The sequence below is a fragment of the Lithobates pipiens genome, unplaced genomic scaffold, assembly GCF_037356315.1.
Source record: "Lithobates pipiens isolate NorthernLeopardFrog02 unplaced genomic scaffold, aLitPip1_a1.2 Scaffold_10, whole genome shotgun sequence".
In the NCBI taxonomy this organism is placed as follows: Eukaryota; Metazoa; Chordata; class Amphibia; order Anura; family Ranidae; genus Lithobates; species Lithobates pipiens.
The window spans coordinates 192,170,052-192,182,215 of NW_027507686.1; the positions used below are offsets into that span (position 1 = coordinate 192,170,052).

The window sequence follows — 12,164 nt, forward strand, 5'->3', positions numbered from 1 at the left end:
ATGAAAAGGAAGTAAAACCTTGGACAGAGGGGTGGCCGTGGAGGTGGTATATTTGGATTTTGCAAAAGCGTTTGACACAGTTCCCCACACACGGCTCATGTGCAAGGTAAAGTCTACAGGCCTGGAAATATCAGTTTGTAAATGGATAGAAAACTGTCTAAAAGACAGAATTCAGAGAGCAGTGGTTAATGACTCTAAGACCCCTTTCACACTGACGTTCCGTTCAGGCCGCCTGTCAGTTTTTCAGGCGGACCTGAACGGGTGCTCCATAGAGCTCTATGGAGCGTCGGATGTCAGCGGTGACATGTCCGCTGACATCCGACCCGCTCCGATCCGAAAAAGTGTAACGGAAGGAAAAAGCTATTTTTCCATCCGTCATCCGATCTCCCATAGGGGAGAGCGGCGCTGTGACAGGTCTGTCCCTGCGCAGTGTGCAGAGACGGACCTGTCATCTCCCTGCTCAGCGGGGATCGACGGAGTGATCCCCGCTGAGCAAACGGATATCCACGGGGCTGATCAGAACTGATCCGCCCCGTGTGAAAGGACCCTTACTCTGAATGGTCCAAGGTTCTCAGTGGTGTACTCCAAGGTTCAGTGCTGGGACCCTTATTTTTTAATATCTTTATAAATGATATTGGGTCTGTGATTAAAAGTAAAAAATTTCCGTCTTTGCAGATGACACCAAGCTATGCAGTGGAATAACATCCTTACAGGATGTCTCCAATTTACAATCTGACCTCAATGCACTGTCTAATTGGGTGACTATGTGGCAGAAGAGGTTTAATGTTGATAAATGTAAAGTTATGCACTTAGGGGCTAAGTATATGCATGCGTCATACATACTAGGGGGAGTACAACTGGTTTTGGTAGATCATAAGCTCAATAATAGCATGCAGTGCCAAGCTGAGGTTTCCAAAGCAAACAAGTCCTTTCTTGCATTAAGAGAGGTATGGACTCCAGAGAGAGATATCATTTTGCCCCTGTTCAAATCATTAGTAAGACCTCATCTGGAATATGCCGTTCAGTTTTGGGCACCAGTTCTCAAAGGATATCGGGGAACTGGAGAAAGTGCAGAGAAGGGCAACCAAACTGATAAGAGGCATGCAGGGGCTCAGCTATGAGGAAAGATTAGAGGAAATTAATTTATTCACTCTTGAGGGTGATCACCATGTATAAATATATAAGGGGTCCATATAGTGAACTTGGTTTTGAGTTATTCACTTTACAGTCAACACTGAGGACAAGGGGGCACTCTTTACGTCTAGAGGAAAACAGATTTCATCTCCAAATACGGAAAGGTTTCTTCACAGTAAGAGCTGTGAAAATGTGGAATAGATTCCATCTGGAGGTGGTTCTGGCCAGCTCAGTAGATTGCTTTAAGAAAGACCTGGATTCTTTCCTAAATGTACATAATATAAACAGGGTACTAACATTTATAGGTAAAGTTGATCCATGGAAAATCCGATTGCCTCTCTGGGATCAGGAAGGAATTTTTCGCCTTCCTCTGGATCAACTGGGGGTGTGGGATTGGGTATATGGGATTTTATGATTTTTTTTTTATGGTTGAAATAGATAGACTTGTGTCTTTTTTCAACCTGACTAACTATGCAGCTCAGACAATGTGCAGTAATGCATTATTGTGCGTTGCGTTGCACTGCCAAAAAATGCACTAATGCTTTGGGATCGCACATTAGTGCATTGTGTGCGGAGATGCCATTCATAATGACGTACATTGTCACTCTATGGCAATGACATGGTGTGAACAGGCCTTTAATGATTTTCTAATAAATACAAGTCAGAATTAGCTCTTTTACATCTGTGTGAAGCTTGAACGTAAAGCTGAATGCCAAGCAAATATACATTACATGACACACATTATTGCAGCTCTGTAATTATTAGACATGTGCACACTGAAATATTTTGTTTCGGAATTTCGTTTTTGTCTGAAAAATAAATTTAGTTACTCCCAAAATTCCTTTTTTTTTGGTTCGTTAAAAAATGCATTAGTCCGAAAATACTAAATAATTAAAGGTTGAATCTGTCATTGAAGACTTATGGTGTCTGTCGAATGTTCTAAGAAGATTTGACGGAGCAGCTAAACTGTACGACGCCGCAATCCTACATTTCCGGTCGAATGTTCCGCCTACAAGCTATAGTAGAATTGCTGTATGACACTAGTAACTAGAAAAGCTACAATTTCTGGGGAAATTGTGTGAAGTGTTCTTGCCTTCACCTACTGGAGTGGGCGGAGTAACTGGGTGGAGTGGCTTGAGTAACTGTTGTGTGGTTGGAGTGGCTGGAGTAACTGAAAAGTGTTAAAAAGCTTAATATTTTAAAAAGTATAAATAGTAGTAAAAAAGTTGAAGATTTTTTTTTCCAAAATTTTTTTTTTAAATGATTTTTTTTCCAAGTTTTTTTTAATTATTATTTTTTCATGGTCATGTTTTGGCTGATCATGTTGTGGACATACTGTTTTGGCTGATCATGGGCTGGTCATAATGTTTTGGCCGATCATGGGGTTGTCAGCTTTTGTCACCTCCCACTAGTTTTGAACATTTCGTCACCATTCATTCCTAGGGGACAAATTTTGCCGCAAAAAACAACTATATTTCGTGAACCATTCGGCGAAACGTTCCACAAAGTAATAGCACACCAATCAGGAACAATCCGCACGTTTCGGTTTATTATTGTGCATGTAGTGTAAAAGATGTGGGATGAGTTAGGGTGGTAAATATGGCTATAATAATATATATGTGAGATAACAGTAAGTGGTCTTGCTATGCAAGAACACTTAATACTTATATTTATTAATTATTATTACTAGTCAACCAACATTAGAATTCTTCTATAGTCTATGGGCAGAGCATTTGACCATAAATGTCCACTCACAGCGACTGCTTCTTCGAATCCTCATGTTGAATAATCTTGGACTAATAGGAGTTAGGTTAGGCACATTCAACCTTTTTTGCTATTGTCTCTATAATGTCGAATCTTTTCTCTCTATGTCAAAACTTTTCTATGTAGAATAATCCTGGACTAATAGAGCTAAGGTTAGGCACTCTTTTAAGTTTTAAAATAGAACCTTTCTGGGAATAACCTCGGTTGGCATTTTATTGGTATCTAAAGCCCTGTTGTGGAGACATCCTATCATATTCTGTTCTGCTGGCAACACTACCAGTGCTAGGAACTTCATTTATAACTGAACTCCAGGCTTATTTTTTGTTTTACTATGCAATGGGGCTGTGCCCACACTGCAAGGGGTAAATGCTCGTTTTGGTCTAGGGGTTTAGACAGCCGAGATATACTCACAAGAGTGGTCCCTTTGGCTCCTGCCTCTTTCCATCTATCTGGGCGATGGACTGTTCCCGACATCCTCATACTCAAAGGCCGGCTCTGGAAGTGAAGGCGTCAAAAACCGTACACTGCTGGACAGAGGGGAGTGCCGTTTTCCACAGGATCAAAGGATCGGGTGAGTATAGGGCACTGTGTCCACTTCTAGTCAAGATGAGCAGTTAACCCATGTAGTGTGGGCACAGCCCTACTGCATGGGGGGAAAAAAAATCCTGGAGTTGGGCGTTTAGCTAGCCAGTAGAATTTCATTAGAAACTGTTTGTTTTTGGAGTGTTTATTGGATTTTCTAGGACTTAATGGGGACAAATCAACAAATCAATTTTGACCATAGTGAGCTGGAAAATCAAAAAGGATAACAAAAATTTATTGATTCTTTCTGAACACAATTCTAACTGTGGATGTGGTCCCTGGCAGGAAAAATCAATTTGCACGTTTGGAAAACTTTAATCCAGCAGTAAAACTTTCATTATCATCAACATTAGTTTGTTTGTGTAAGCTGTTATAGGAATGTATGAAAGACAAATGCAGATTAAAATCTTCGGTGTAGTATATTAAGTTTGTTCAACTGGATTAAAGGAAATTTGAATAAATTCAGAATATCCAGTATTTCTGAATGTTAGAATTCAACAACAGCTTTGCAATTACACAAAACATAGGAAATTTGTTGAGTCCATGATGATACGATCATATGCTCCTAAGAAAGATTTTGCTGAACGTTTGTATGAATACTTGAAAGTAGAAGTCCAGTCCAGGTAAACCTGTTCCTGCCCCCATTCTAAGCCTCATACTAAACTACCCTGTAAAGGAAAGATTTGTATACTAAACAAAATCTGAGGGCCCTCCTGTATGATAACATGATCAACTCCCAGAAATTGGCTTCAGTGTAGAGGAGGGACAGCCGACAATAGATGCCCCATTGTAAAGCAGGCCATTGGTGAGGAGAGCCTTCCTGGCCAGCAGAACTCAAAGAGGTTGATTTACTAAAACTGGAGAGTGCAAAATCTGGTGCAGCTCTGCATTGTAGCTAGTTTCTAACTTCAGCCTGTTCAGGTAAACTTTGACAAAAACCCTAGAATACAATATATTTGGTTTCTAGGCAGAGCTGTACCAGTTTTTCCGCTCTCCAGATTTAGTAAATCAACCCCAATGATTACTGCTAGCGGTTAAAGTCATCAGCAGTAATTGCAGGTAAAAAAAATCCAACAGGTTGGTTGTACCCAAGTCGATCCATCGATCAGCCTGCCCACACATTCAAAGTTCAAATCTCGGCTGGTCCCAGCTGAAATTTAATCCATGTATGGACAGCTTAAAGCAGAGCTCCACCTAAAAGGGGAAGCATAGGGTGGCGAGATTGTGGGATCCTTGGACAGGTAAGTGTCCTTATATTAAAAGTCAGCAGCTACAGTATTTGTATCTGCTGACCTTTAATGTTGTTTTCCCTAGGCTGGAACTCCTCTATGGCTGACATTGCATTACAGCCATTGTTGGCAAACTCACCTCTTCACTGAAGCCAGCAGCTGGGGAGATCACGTAACCAGACCGGGGCACCCTCAGAATAGTTAAGTATAGACATATTTCCTTTACAGGTTATTAGTAGAAGGCTCAGAATGGGGCTGGTAACACATTTAAATTTAGACAGGATTTGACTGGACTTCCACTTTAAGTGAAATTCTATTGGTAAATGGCTAGCTTTTGAGAAACAGGGACATGTACGCAATGAAACATTTTTTTGGTAGGACGGTGGAATGCCAGGATCTCCATCAGCTTTTTATAACTGCCTAGGTCTCTGAAGATTACTGTTCACTTTCTGCACTGGTGACATGTTTGTCAGAACAGCAAATGAGGGAAATGTGCTTGAGCATGGCCACAAATAGCAATAAAAACCTGACAAACTTTCAACCCCACTCACCTTAACTAAAACTAAGCACATGCATTCCAATTCGTGCTCTGTACTGCACTCAAGGCTGCATGGGAATCTATAGACAGGTTTAGGCGAGTAGTGTGGCAGCAGATGGAGGACAGTCGTTACAAAAAACTTGCCATTTTATGTACACTGTAAAGAAGTAAATATAGAACAATCATTTCCCCAATGTACTTGGGAAGATTTCCTACCATAAACTGGTTTACTGGCAAGAAGCAACATTGGCTTTATAAATCACATTTTTAATTCACTGAAGACATGTCACTGCCTGCTAGTTCAGGCCCAACAAACAATATATCTGCGGTAAGCAGTGTTAGGCTCAGCAGCAGGTGTCCTAATGAAAGTGATTGAATTCAGCATTGTAATATAACACAACTGTTTACTGGGAAGAACAGAGTTCTGACAAGCATGACCCTCTTCTCACCTTTAGTCCTTGCTTCACAGCTTGTAGGATGATTTCCACCACCGTTGTCGTCTTACCGGTACCAGGGGGGCCGTGAATAATTGCAACTTCTCTCTGGTTTAAGGAAAAAACAACCGCCTCCTTCTGTGAATCATCCAAAGATGGATTGAGAAATTCCACTGGTCCTAGAGGCACAAGAGAAAAATTAACTGAAAATGCCAAGTAAACCTAAAACAAAGGCCGATTTAAAATGAACCTGTGCCGACACCCACTATAAACTAAAGATTTTGCTGGAGAGAAGGCAGCATAAGAAGTAAAGAATGCTAGATATCCAATTCTCTTTAAATGCTTATTTATAATGTAGAGCTTTTTTTATTTTTTATTTTTTTATATAATAGGGACTCGGTTACTTCATTAAAAGAAAAAAAAAAAAAAAAAGAAAAAACTGCCTACAGGTATAAAGTGCAGGGACCACATGCTGACAGCTGCTTCTGTCAAGTTGTCTGACTGTTCTGATCTGGCAAAGCGCTGGCACTTCCTGGTGGTGTTAAAGCTTGCCCAGCTCCTCCCACCCCCCTAGGGTGGGGTGGGGGGGGGGGTTTGGAGTTAGAGGGGGAGTAAGGCTGTGACACTACTATAACATTGCCCAAACATACTGAAACCTTTGGGTGCCTGGACTTTATATCCATCAGAAGTTTTTTATGAGTAGGGAAGAGTTAAAACCCCTTCATTTTATACTGTATTTCTGTTGTCTGTGTAACTCTGGGGAAATTTTCCTTCACTTCCTGCTCCAAAGACACAGCAGGACAGTGGAAGAAATCTGCTAAACCAAGGAGAATTTGCCTTTTAGACTGTGGCCTCAAGAAGTTTTTCCTACAGCTAAACTTTAAGCAACCTTGTTGTGCAGCCTACCGTTCTGTGACAGCTACCACTATATAGTCAGTGCACTAAACATTACGGAGTTTGAAATTATGCTAAGGAATTATTGCAGATGGAGCATGCTAGATAGAGAAGAAGCTAGGGCTGGCTCAGCTCACCAAGCTCCACCAATGACTAAAATATTAGGTTTAGGTGGGCCAGTTCTGTAAGGTTCCGTTCACATCTAAGCATCCCGGATCGTGGGCGGAAGCGCCGCAATTCTGCCCATGATTACGAATCGCTGCAGATCACGGGACACACTTGAAATCCTCGTCATTTCCCATGGCACCCCAATCACGGCATGATTTGTCACCACGATTGGGGCGACATTCGAATGCGACGGGTAATGCAAGCGTGTCCCACGTTTTGCAACAATTCGGGATTGCAGGCAGAATCGCGGCGATCTGGGACACCTAGATGTGAACAGAGCCTTCAGGAAGCTTCTACTGAAAAGGAAACAGAAAAGTACGTATCTGAAATGACAATACAAAGTGATCTTAAAAATGTTTAGCTTTAATAAAATGAATCAAACTCCCTCAGCCTTATCTGTGTGCTACAAAAAATAGGATTTTTAACAGCTTACCTGTAAAATCCTTTTCTTTGAAGTACATCTCAGGACACAGAGCCATAGTAGTTATTTTGTGGGTTATAGGCCACCTTCAGGTGATGGACACTGGCACGCCCTAAATTAAAAAGTGCACTCCCTATATAACCCCTCACACTGGTGGAAGTACCTCAGTTTTGTAGCAAAGCAATACATGTGTATACCAAGAAGGGAGGGACCACTGTGTCCCATGATGTACTTCAAAGAAAAGGATTTTTCAGTTAAGCCTATTTTATTATCGTACCTCACGGATACAGAGCCATAGTAGTTACTATGTGGGATGTCCCCATAGCAATGCCAACTGAAGGGAGGGAGACACAACAAAGTAGGGCACCAACAGACTAGAGGACTCATACTGCACCCTGCAGTACACTGCGCCCAAAGGCGAAGTCCTCATGCCTTTTACATCTACTTGACAGAATCTGGTAAATGTATGGACTGAAGATCAAGTTATGGCCTTGCAGATTTAAGCCATGGAGGCTTGGTGATGCACTGCCCAAGAAGCACTAACAGCCCTGGTGGAGTGTGCTTTTATATAAAAAGGAGGAACTTTCCTCTTAAAACCATAATTTTGAAAAAATCACTTGACAAATTCATTTAGAAACAGATTTCGATGCTGCCTGTCCTCTTTTAGGACCATCTGGCAACACAAACAAAACCTTTGTTTACAAGTCTGAGCGGACACTTTCAATAGACCTTGATCGCTCTCACCACATCAAGAAAATGTAGCGACTTTTCTTCCACAGAAACTAAGTTCTGGAAAAAATGAAGGCAGAACAATATCCTGGTTTAAATGAAAACCTGATACTACCTTCGGGAAGAATTCAGGATGAGGTCGCAATACAGCCTCATCCTTCTGAACAACCAATACAGCTCCTTACAAGAAAAAGCAGCCAACACTGATACTCTTCATGCAGAAGATATGGCAACCAAGAAAATTATTCCCCCCCCGTCAAGAGGACCAAGGGAATATCTCGTTCTGGCTCTGAAAAAAAGACTGCTTCTATAAGCAGACAGGACTAAAATTAAGTCCCAAGGTTCAGGGGTTACCAAACTCGAGGATTAATCCGCATTACCCCCTGAATAAAGTTACAAACCAGAGTAGTCCGCCTATCAATTCCTATTCCTGTAATGAAAATTGTAAATAGGCAAGGAATGTTGTTTTGTGCCAAGATAGAATATGATTCACCTCTTCCTGGGCCACGCGACTTCCTGTGCCCCCTTGGTGAATGATAAAAGCCACAGCTGTGGCACTGTCGGATTGGATCCCGATAGGACAATTCTGTAGTTTGAGCATCCAGGCCTCGAGGACCACGCGTACTGCCCAAATCTTTAGAATATTGATGGACAAGGTCATCACTGATTTGGACCATTTCCTTAGGACAGATGCTTCTTCCAGGACTGCTCGTCAGCCCAGAAGTCTGGCATCTGTTGTTACCACCTTCCAGGTAACTGGTAAAAAAAAAAAAAAAAAAAGGATTCCTCTTTTTGAAGATTCTTGGCTATCAACCACCAATTGGAGCTCTTGACGCACATTGGAGGATAAACGCATTAGGAAGCCCAGAGCTTGGGCCTTCTTGTTCCCAGTTGACAGGATACTGTTTTGCAGCAGTCTTAAATGAAACTGTGCATAAGGAACGGCCTCAAAAGAAGCCACCATCTTTCCCAATGAATTCATGCAAAGCTGAATAGAAGGATTCTTCTTTGACTTGAGTAACGTAATCAGTTCCCTTATGGAACTGATCCTTTCCTGGGGGAAAAAAAACAAAAAAAAACAAAAAATGACCAGTTACACTTACCGGTAACGTCTTTTCTAGGAAATCTTCCAGGACGGCACACCTGAGAGATGACTGGTCCACCTGACAGGAAACACAATCAACAACGAGTTTAAAAGTCCCCACCCCTCCCTCAGACCCTCAGTTATGGTAAAGAAAATCCCACACCAGTGTCAGAGGGAACATTCTGTGAAGAATTAATATATCACCAATAAAACAAGGGTAGGGAGTAGGCCTGCCGTCCTGGAAGATTTCCTAGAAAAGACGTTACCGGTAAGTGTAACTGGTCATTTTCTCCAGTCATCTTCCAGGACGGCACACCTGAGAGGATAAGCAAGAAGTTCAGGCCTACCTTTAGGGCGGGACAACCGCTTGTAGGACCTTCCTGCCAAATGCCAAATCCTGAGGGGACAACAGCTCCACTCTGTAGTGCCTCAGAAATGTTCTATGGCTCGTCCATGTTGCTGCCTTGCAGATCTGGTCAATTGAGGCGCCTGCCCTCTCTGCCCAGGAGGTCGCTAGGGATCTAGCTGAATGCGCCTTAAGGCGGGTTGGTACTGGTTTACCTGCCTGTCTATAAGCGATGGATATGGTCTGTCTAACCCATCTAGCTATCGTAGACTTAGATGCTTGAAGACCCTTTTTCTTCCCTGAAAAAGTGACCAATAAATGACTGGATCTCCTAAAGTCCTTCACCCTTTCTAAATAGACTAGGAGACAACGCCTGACATCTAAGAAATGAAATCTTTCCTCTTCCTTATTCTTAGGATTCTGGCAAAAGGACGGGAGAATAATCTCCTGTGTTCTGTGAAATAATGAAGCTACCTTTGGCAAATAAAGAGGATCCTGAGTGAGGATTACCCTATCCTCTAGGATGCGCAAAAACGGCTCTTTAATCGATAGAGCCTGTATATCACTCACCCTCCTGGCCGTAGTGATAGCCAGGAGGAAGGCCAACTTAAATGATAAAAGCTTAACCGAAATTTGAGCCACCGGCTCAAAAGGCCCCCTTGTTAGGGCATCTAATACCAGGGACAGATCCCATGGAGGGCAACTGACCGACCTAACTGGAACTACCCTTTCCCTGGCCGACAAAAATCTTTTTATTAGCGGCTCCTGTCCTAGCTTCCTATCAAAAAACACGGACAGGGCTGCCACCTGGACCTTTAGGGTGCTAACTGCCAAACCCTGGTCCACCCCCTCCTGAAGAAAGTCTAGGATGGTGGGTATCATCTGGAGAGCCCCCTCCTTAGACTGTAGCCAGTGGGAGAAGACTTTCCAGACCTTTGCATAAATCTTTCTGGTGACGCCTTTCCTACTGAGGAGAAGAGTATCTATCACTTTTTCCGAACAGCCCCTGTCTCGGAGTATTTCCCTTTCAATAGCCATGCTGTCAGAGAGAGACGACCCGGGTCGGGGTGAAAGACTGGACCCTGACTGAGTAGGTCTCGTTGCACCGGCAGACGCAGCGGGGGAGCTATCGCGAGACTCTGAATGGTGGGAAACCAAACTCTCTTGGGCCACCAGGGTGCTATCAGTATCAGGACTGACCTTGAGTAGGCTTAATTTTTGTAGGACTCTGGGAAGGAGCACCAATGGGGGAAAGGCATAAGCCAGTCTGAAATCCCACACTTGTACAAGAGCGTCTATCCCTTCTGCTTCTTGATCTTTGTAAAGGGAGAAAAACCTGAGAACCTTCGCATTCTCCCGGGAAGCGAACAAATCTATTTCTGGCTTGCCAAAATGTTTGCACACCAGGAAGAAGATTTCTTTGCTCAATCCCCATTCCCCTTGAAGGATGGGCTGTCTGCTTAGAAAATCTGCTTGCAGATTGAGTGAGCCCTTTATATGAATCGCTGACAGTGAAAGGACCCTCTTTTCTGCCTTCACAAGGATCTGTTGCGCTAACCGTCTTAGTTTGACCGACCTTGTCCCTCCTTGGTGGTTTAGGTATGCCACCGTGACCAGGTTGTCCGAGAGGACCTGAACCTCCCTGTCCTGCAGTTCCTCTCGGAAATAGTCTAGGGCTTTGCCTACTGCCAGAAGCTCCCTGAAATTGGAAGACTCCCTGGCTTGGCTGTGGTTCCAGGACCCCTGGGTATATCGGTCTCCCAGATGAGCCCCCCAACCCCAGGCGCTGGCGTCCGTGGTTAGGACCAAAGGGTTTACCTGAGACCAGGGGCGACCATTCAACAAATTCTGTGGGTCGAGCCACCACCGCAGAGAACGAGATACCTCCTCTGTGATGGGTACTCTGTTCTCTAATGTTTCTCTTTTTCCTCCCCATGAGGCAAGTAGAAAAGACTGAAGCTCCCGAGAATGGAGTTGTGCCCAGGTTACTGCCGGAATGCAGGCCGTCATGAGGCCCAGCAATCTCATTATATATCTCAGAGAGGCTTCTCCTCTTTCGAGAAGGGTGACAACCGCATTCTGGACCTTCGTTACCTTTTCTGTTGGTAAGAATACCTTCTGTGCCTGCGAGTCTAACAGGTAGCCTAGGTATAGCTTGGACTGAGATGGAGTCAGTGAGGACTTCTCCTGACTGACCATTCAGCCCAAGGTCTCCAGAGTTTCCAACACTATGTCTCTGTCTATTACTGCTTGCCTCTGATCCACACTGTAGATCAGCAAGTCGTCCAGGTAGGGTATTAACCCTATCCCCTGCAGGTGTAGGTATGCCACTACTTCGGCTAACACCTTTGTGAATATCCTTGGACTTGCCGCCAGCCCAAAGGGAAGAGCCCTGAACTGCCAGTGTTGTATCCTCTGCTGTATGCAAACTGCGAAGCGTAGGTACTTCTGGTGTTCGGGAGCAATGGGTACGTGTAGATAAGCGTCTTTTAGGTCCAGGGTGACCATAAAAACTCCTCTCTGCAGATGCTTTCTTACTGAGTAAATACTCTCCATCCTGAACTTCTTGTGAAGCAGGTAACGGTTGAGTCTTCTCAAATTTATTATCAACCGAAATTTTCCTGAGGGTTTTGGAACCACAAATACGTGTGAGTAAAAACCCTGGGTAAGCGGATTGGTTGGTACTGGAGTAATAACCCTTTGCTCTGCTAGCTCCTTTAGATTTTTCAGTAACCCTTCTGCCTTGGTTGGGTCCCTGGGAGGAAAAGTAACCAGAAATTCCTGTGGGGGATGGGTCTGAAATTCCAGTCTGTACCCCACTTCTAAAAGGTTTAGAATGTA

The 12,164-nt window shown here is 43.5% G+C and overlaps 1 protein-coding gene across 2 annotated transcripts in view; it reads right to left on the bottom strand.

Moving 5' to 3' along the window:
* IGHMBP2 (immunoglobulin mu DNA binding protein 2) overlaps positions 1-12,164 on the bottom strand; it is a 102,407-nt gene that overhangs the window by 55,438 nt on the left and 34,805 nt on the right. For both annotated transcript variants that reach the window (XM_077460787.1, XM_077460786.1), the window contains exon 5: positions 5,697-5,860. In XM_077460787.1, the coding sequence (XP_077316913.1) occupies positions 5,697-5,860 (164 nt within the window). The remainder of the gene's footprint in view (positions 1-5,696; positions 5,861-12,164) is intronic.